Source organism: Zingiber officinale, chromosome 5B, assembly GCF_018446385.1.
Source record: "Zingiber officinale cultivar Zhangliang chromosome 5B, Zo_v1.1, whole genome shotgun sequence".
Taxonomy (NCBI): domain Eukaryota; kingdom Viridiplantae; phylum Streptophyta; class Magnoliopsida; order Zingiberales; family Zingiberaceae; genus Zingiber; species Zingiber officinale.
The window spans coordinates 122,256,627-122,264,718 of NC_055995.1; the positions used below are offsets into that span (position 1 = coordinate 122,256,627).

Here is an 8,092-nt window from a genome sequence, read left to right on the forward strand (position 1 = left end):
ATATAAAGATAGTTTTGTTAGAAGCATAACTATACCCAGTTTTGTTAGAAGCATACCTATACCCAATCGGAATATTATATTAAATTATTTTTATATATATTAAAAAAAATTAAATCTGATATTTTCCTTTCCCTCGTTCCCGATTTGTGCATTCCATTTCCTCTTCGCTATAGATGTGTCTCTTCTTCATAGATGTAGCCTCTATAGATGTTTACGTTTTTATTGAATTATATTTTTTTATATAATATTAATTCTAAGATGCTTATATTGAATGATAGTAGTTAGATAGAATAAAGAAAATTATTTGTATAGAAGATATTTGATCACTTGATAAGTATTAGGATGGATATCGGAAGTATTAGGATGGATATTCAGTCTTCCGACTGATAGATAGGTACAGGACGAGGATGAAAATTGTATACCGTGGAATGATAAAATAAATAAGGTTGGAAATGGAAGAAATAAAATCCTATCTATTACCGTTAGTATTGCTATTGTTAGTTTAATGACAATAGCAGAGGTCTAGGGGTAAAATAAACTTCCCCTTGCATCTGATACATCCCACGAGTGCTTGAGAAGATGGCACCTCTTTAATGCATAAGCAAACACGTCTATGTATACAAACTATTTTGGCATTGATCTGAAAGAGAAAAAAGAAGGGTTTTAACTCGTCGACTCGAACGATAGCTCAGGCTGCTCCCAAGATCGCAGCTGAGTTTGGCACTGTCACTTATTTCAAAGAAGTGCAGCAACAAGCAAATTTTAGCATTTACAGACTGTTTATCGTCTAAGGCAAAAGAAGCTCCATGGCCCTACCCAAAAGGCCGACCGACATCAATCTGAAATCTTAATGCAGTAAGTCCAGACAATGAACCACCCGATCAGGAGAGAAGAAAATGCTGCCATTCCAATCAGGAACGGCCAGCCGGCCACCAAGATCCCCACGAAGAGCACTGCTGTGAAGGGGGAGAATGATCTGAAGACTGACATGCCATCCACCCACTGCCCTTTCCAGAGGATGAGAGCAGCCACGTTTAACATGTTCCAGTGCACAGAACCACGATATGCCAGCTGATTCAGGCAGGCAGCAACAAAGACATGACAGTTGCAGGTGAAGAGGTTATAGTATTTGTGCTGGAAGTGCTGCATATTTGATTGTAGCGTGTCGTCCCATGAGATTGCAGTCCCTAGTTCGGCGTGTCTGTATGGCTGCTTACATGTATGTGCCGATAAATTAGGTGGAAAACAGCACTGCCACCACATCCAACAATCTAGAATTAGTTTTCTCTAATATGCCACTATTACTTGAGCATTTAACATCTAATTGCATAAACCTGGATTAATCTCAAAACTGAAAAATCATGGAAAAGCATGATAAAAGCGGAATGCTTAGAAATAACTTGCATAGGCATTGTGTCACCAACTTGATAGTTTGTGATTTTGAGCAAATCACACTGAGAAAAGCATGGATATTCATGAAAATGATGTGAGAGCAGCAGGAATCTCCTTCTCGGTTGGCTAGACAGCATCATACTTGCAGCACCATATGCATAGGTGAGCCAGTATGTAAACATGTTACTTGCATGATACATATTGTTGGGAAGCTAATGATCACAAGATGAAGCAAAAATCCATTAAGAATCAAGATAATGCTATCTATCTAAAAGAAGCATTATTCCAAGTGAAAACAGACAATAATTTAAGTATCACCAATTGTTTCTCAGAGTCTTACAAAACAAATGCCAAGTGAACTTAAACATATCTTGATAGCATGGAATTTCAAAAGCTAAATAAATTAAACGACAGTACTCCCTATGTAAATTGATTCAGAATGTTGTTCATGTTCTTATGGTTTCTTTGTATCACTTTCAACTATCTCAAACAAGGTATGTTATATTTTGATGAAGATTCTCAACAAAAAGTTAGTGGCAGATGGTGGGATTATGCAAAAATCAGAATAAACAGCACAATTACACTTGAGAGAACATTGGAGTTGATATCCTAAACTAGAAATGAACCCAAATCCTACAAAAATTAGAAGAAAAAAAAATTCTACCTGTTCCCTGTCAAGTTGAAGATATCTGGCAACAGCACCATATGCAAAATTGTCCACATTCACAAAATTGGAACCAGCAAAATCCAAAACATTCCCATCTTCACGACCAATTCCAACATGGCCAATAAAAGGTGCCAACCATGAAACTATCGGAAGAGGAGTCCAGACTATGCAGCAAGGAAACTTAGCCTTCTTAGGATCCACTTGATCAAGTGGCCATAGCGTATTCAACCTCTGGGTATCCCTGATATCTTCATCAGCATTAACAGCTTCAATCTCTATCGATGTAACTAGCCTTGGCGACATTATGGCCACAACTATGTTTTTTGTATATTTGTGATCATGCTAAAAATGATATTGTGCTTCCAATTACTTGATTAAATTATGCTGAATGATAGAGGAAAAAAGAATGAGAATTTCCTTCAATTATGATTCAAAGTTTGACACAGATTCTAGAATATAAATTGTAGCTTAAAATGCTACCCAGTAAAATACATGATAAAATCCAAATTAAGAAAGCATGGCTAAGATGTAGCAAGAAGTGTGGGATATTTTATGTTGCAGGGGCAAGTTTTTGAATTAAGAACATGAACACCAGTACAGTAAATATTTTCCAGAGTTGACATAAACATTGCCCAATTAAATTATAAATAGCCCAACTTTCTCCAAGTTTAAACTACTTCAAATGAAAAGAATAAACAATTGTACTTTATAACTCTTCTTCATTCACATACCTAGTGCTCACAAATAGATTAACATGAACTTAACTAAGCTTGGTTCATTTAATGCCTGCAAATAAATTCTGTAAACTGTAATGCTCATGAGCACTTCATGAATTCAAGTTCATTTACATGAATGTTCATGAACTAAGCTCATTTGAGTAGTTGTACAAATATAATATACATTGAAGGAACTTACTATTATTGAAGGAACTATCATAAGGTCCCTCTGGCCAAAGAAGACTAAGAGAAGGTTAGCTTCATCACTATTGAAGGAACTTACTATTATAATGTTATGCTGTTCGAACTAAAGAATGAAGGAGCAGCATACTAACGACTTATGAACAAGGTGTTACAAAGACAGATCTGCAGAAACATAGAGATATATGTGGATGACATACTAATCAAGTACCTCGGAGCTACTCATCTATGCACAGGCATAGAGGAGAGTGCCAAACCCTGAGGAAGTATGGACTCCAGCTAAACCTCAATAAATGCTTATTTGGGGCCCAGAACGGACGTTTCCTTGGCTACATCGTGACAGAGCCCTTGCCACGCAATTTGAAGGAGACACAACACCTGATCGGATGAATCACGGCTTTATCCCGATTCATCTTAAAAGTTGTTCGTTCGGAGTCAACCATTCTTCAAAGTACTCCATCGAGCCACTAAGTTCCAGTGGGATGCCGAGTGTGATAAGGCGCTGGAGGAGTTTAAAAATTATTTATCTGCTTTACCTGTACTCGTAAAACCCATAGTTGGTGAGCCATGGGCGTACCTATTTGCCACTGAAAACGTCGTCGGGTAGGTGTTGGTGAGTTAGGACGGTAAGGAATAACAATCCGTGTATTTTTTAAACCATTTGTATTTTTTAAGTCATTTATTAAAAGATGTTGAATGTCGCTACATTGCTCTCGAAAGTTAGCATGCGAGCTTATCATAGCCACTCGGAGATTACACCCTTACTTTCTTTCTCATCCTATAATTGTATTGACTAATAGCGCCTTGAGCTGAATGCTCATCAACCTAGAGGCTTTGGGAAGATTGATTAAGTGGACAATAGAGCAAAGTGAATACGGCATACAGTATCGACTCCGAGCGGCCATCAAAGTTCAAGCCTTGACCAATTTTTTAATGGAGATACAAAGCCTCGAGCTAGAAGAAACTTGGAGAATTTATGTGGACGGATTGTCCACTCGGTAGGGCAATGGAGTCGGGGTCCTTATGATATCCCTGTATGAAGATAGAATGCAATTGTTCGTTCGGCTAGATATCCCTGCATGAAGATAGAATGTAATTGTTCGTTCGGCTAGAATATCTGACCACCAACAATGAAGTGGAATATAAGACAATAATAGCTGGTCTGTAGACAGCAAAACATGTTTTATGCATAAATTGAATATCTACATGTTACATACACATCATGAAACAATAACAAAAAGTATTGTTGTTGTCAATTGAGGGTACCCACTACCACAGTTCACTACTACTTTTCACATCCTATATTCTCCTGTCACATATCTTAATTCTCTCCTTGTCGTAGGTTTCTTTTTGCAAAATCTCAAGGTGAGCTAAAGAAAAAATTTGACCAGCCTTTCTCCCATCCCAGTACCTATTCACTACTGCATACCCATACCAATTTTGTGTTGTGCCAACACTATCAGGTAGGATTTGTCAAGTCCAGGTAACATACGTAGTCAAGGCCTCACACAACTCTTAACTTTTTTTTGTTTGGGCTTTGGACTGGCATTGGTGGTGTTTTTCTCATGTTAACCATAGATATGTTTAAAAAGGCAACCAAAATGATGTAATATACAAAGAAAATGTGTACTTGAAGGTTTATAGGAGATATCAAATTTTAATTAGTATTGTTATGAGACATTAAATTTATACTTTTTATCAAATTTATTAGTATACGTCATTTAATCTTATAAAAAAGATTGCCATTTTAAAACTTAGATTTATCTGTTCAATCTTACATATAGCATGTTCAATACCTACTCTATAAGCTAAATTTTATTACATAACTCAGTTGAACTTGTTCAATCTTGTAGGGGGGACATGAGCTTGGCCCTAAGTATAAGCTAAACCTCTACTTGAGCTTGACAACCACTTTACAAAGGAGCATACAGGTGATTTTTTGAGTTTGATTGAGCTCAACATAGTTCATGCTTGATTGGTTTTCAACAAACAGTTGAATGTGATTGAACGAAACTCAGCTAGTTTCAAGTCCTAAGGCCTAACATATATGGAAAATACAAACTCGAAAGTACACAACATCAATTCAAGTGATAACCCTCAAAGGCCACTGTAGAATCACTTCATCCATTGCAAATTTTCTTGGCGCAACGGTAAAGTTGTTGTTTTGTGACCAAAATATCACGGGTTCGAATCCTGGAAACAACCTCTTGCAAAAAGCAGGGTAAGGCTGCGTACAATGGATCATTCCCCGAAACCCCGCATGGCGGGAGCTTCGTGCACCGGGCTACCTTTTTTATGTTATAACAGAAAGGGTGTGACACATACAGTAGACTAACAAAAAGCTTACTCAACTAAGGTGCTCGATCAATATGACTCACGTGTACAAATGCCAAGAGCATAGCAAGGGGCATGAGGAAGACTTCACAATGATTAATGTAGTTCCTTATGCCAAAATATGCCCTTTTATCCAAACACAGCCCATTTGTCATATCATACCATAACTACAAGATCTATATTCAATTAACAGAATCATCATCAAACTTAGAGTTTTATAGCCAACAAACATCTGAGAGAATGTCCTCAATGTTCCAATGTATGCAAGAAATGAAAATTGTACTTCGCGCTATGGAAGTAACTCCCTCGAGACAAACCCTAGACCACACACGAGCCATAAGCCGGGGCCAAAAAATAACTAAGCCAGTATCACTCATGGTTGGAAAACCACAAGTAGGTCCAAGTCAAATGCCAGCATAAAACCCATTAAAACAGGCTTCTCTTCCCCAATCTCCATGCACCGGTAAATATGAGAAGTTGAGCAACAATAGGCAGAGAAAAACCAACCTTTGGAGAACTGAGGAGGACATTTCCTCTTTCAGGTAGCGATTCAACAGGTGACAAAAGCAACCTTTGCGATATGGGAAGAGGAAAATGCAGAGTTGGGCAGGAGAAAGCAATCGGGAAGGAGAAAATTGACTAGAGAGATGCATGAACTTGGACGAATGGCGGCCCTCAATATTGGCAATTCTAGCAGACCTGCAGGAAGGTACCCACGTCTCACCGGACCGCCTCACGTGAAATTGATTGGCAACGGTGTGGGGGCATCGACGTCGCAAGATAAAGATGAAGGCATGAAGCGGTTCAAATTGTGGGTTCCGTCTATCGATTTATTCGCTCAGAGTAATTTTTTTAAAAAAAATTATCATTTTAATCCTTTGAATCTTTTTAATTTTTTTACTCTCACTTTATCACTAGGACTAAGACTAGATTACAACTAAATCTTGAGTGAAGTTTAAGTTTAATTCATTAAATTTATTTATTTATCAAAGTGGATGTTTATATAAACATTTTTGAAACTGAGAATGAGTTTTATTCTCAAGGTGAGTTTCCTTCCTCAAAATTATAAGAAATAAAATAAAATCTAATATTATTTAATTTATTTAGATAATATAATAAAAACTTTAACAAGTTGAGATTTGATCAAATTTTAAGAATAGTTTTGTCTAAAAGGATAAAAATCGGAAGATAATTTTTAAAAAAAATTGTTAAGTCCAAATCAAGTAAAATCTTACACTTTCGAGTCATTACATTTTAGTTTATATGTCTCATTTGATTTACTGATGCGACAGACATACTCTATTACCTAAGAATCACTCATCATTTAAATAAAATAGGATTAAATAACATAATCTTTAATAGATAACTAAAATTATCAATAATAATCTTCAATCAAATGTCCTAAAAGTGTTTTCTCTTAGTGTTAGATTAGAGAAATAGACGTCCCAAGACATGACTGTATGGGAGTTTACACAATAGAGCCGAGGATCAATCCTTGGCAAAATACTGAGGATTAAAAAAAGATCCTCCCATGTATTCGCTATCTGTAGTTCTCTGATTTACTTCCTCCTCTAATAACCATAATCATCATGCATTAATCCCACATATGATTGTTGATCCTGTCCAAATCGCTGAATCAATGGACGCTGGACACGTGGCGCTCTCCTTGTCGCTGACGTAGATCTTCGGTCGGTCGGACGGCGCTCCGGCGAACCTGCAAAGAAGTCGGGCCGGGAAGGGGTTCCCGGCGACGACCCTCCGAAGCTCAAGTCAGGCAAGTGGGCAACAAAGAGGTGGCTTCGAATATCTAAGAATGCATACCTCCGGCGAAGTATGAAGACTCTTATATAGAGCTGTAGGGAGGCTCGGGCACACCTACCGAGGCGTACACGTGTCCTGGTACCATACCTTAGCATGGCTTGTCAGAGGAACATGTCTGACACCATACTATACAGTCTGATCACCTCTTTGATGGGACGGCAGGTCCTTCCGTCGTACGATTTTATGTATGGCCTGGTCGTCGAACATGCCTGCTGTCAGAAAATGATGTTCCCTAATGTCCCCTTGCCTTTGTCTCCTTTTTCCTGACGCCAAGCATTCATCCGCTCGGCAGGCATAGGTCCGACCGGGCGTAAGTATCGGTCTGACCGGGTGCTCAGCTGAGAGTGTTCCACAGCAACGATGCTTTATGCTTCGGCCGAGCGGGCTATCCGCTCGACCCGGTGACCCTTTTCACTATGAGCGTCGGAAACCCGCCCATGGTCGGGTTGCCTTCTGTTCGGCCCGCGAAGCTCCTGGCCGAATGTCAGGTCGGCCCGGCATCCTTCCGTTCGGCCCGACACCCTTCCGTTCGGCCCGGCATGCTTCCGTTCGGCGCGACATCCTTCCGTCCGGCCCGGCACCCTTCCGTTCGGCCCGGCATGCTTCCGTTCGGCGCGAACTTGGGGTTGACCTCCACGTGTCTTTGACCCTCTGCCCATGAGGGTCCCCCGTCCTTACCACCGGATCACATGCCTCCCCTTCAAGTCTAGTCAAAGGAGGCACATAGTCCGACTGACTGGACGCCCGTAGTGCCGGCGCGACTCTCGATTTTTAACGTCGGAGCTCGACGGTCTTCCGCTCGGAGGGTTTATAAACGCCAGCTCGTCTCTTGATGTTTAACGTCGGAGCTCGACGGTCTTCCGCTCGGAAGATTTATAGACGTCGGCTCGTCTCTCGATATTTAACGTCGGAGCTCGACGGTCTTCCGCTCGGAGGGTTTACAGACGCCGGCTCGTCTCTC

At 39.8% G+C, this 8,092-nt stretch overlaps 1 protein-coding gene across 1 annotated transcript; it reads right to left on the minus strand.

Moving 5' to 3' along the window:
- Positions 1-568: 568 nt before the first annotated feature.
- On the minus strand, positions 569-5,974 carry LOC121985728 (protein REVERSION-TO-ETHYLENE SENSITIVITY1-like). The gene is made up of 3 exons (XM_042539339.1): positions 5,818-5,974; positions 2,057-2,443; positions 569-1,251 (listed from the first exon to the last, which is right to left on the minus strand). Exons 2-3 carry the CDS (start codon positions 2,360-2,362, stop codon positions 835-837), a joined length of 723 nt encoding a protein of 240 aa, XP_042395273.1. The 5' UTR covers positions 2,363-2,443; positions 5,818-5,974; the 3' UTR covers positions 569-834.
- Between the last annotated feature and the right edge of the window lie 2,118 nt (positions 5,975-8,092).

Coding starts and splice junctions, on each gene's coding strand:
- LOC121985728 (XM_042539339.1), bottom strand. CDS start 2,362: ATGTCGCCAAGGCTAGTTACATCGATAGAGATTGAAGCTGTTAATGCT. Junction 1,252..2,056: donor TTCAACTTGACAGGGAACAG/GTAGAATTTTTT, acceptor ATGTGGTGGCAG/TGCTGTTTTCCACCTAATTT.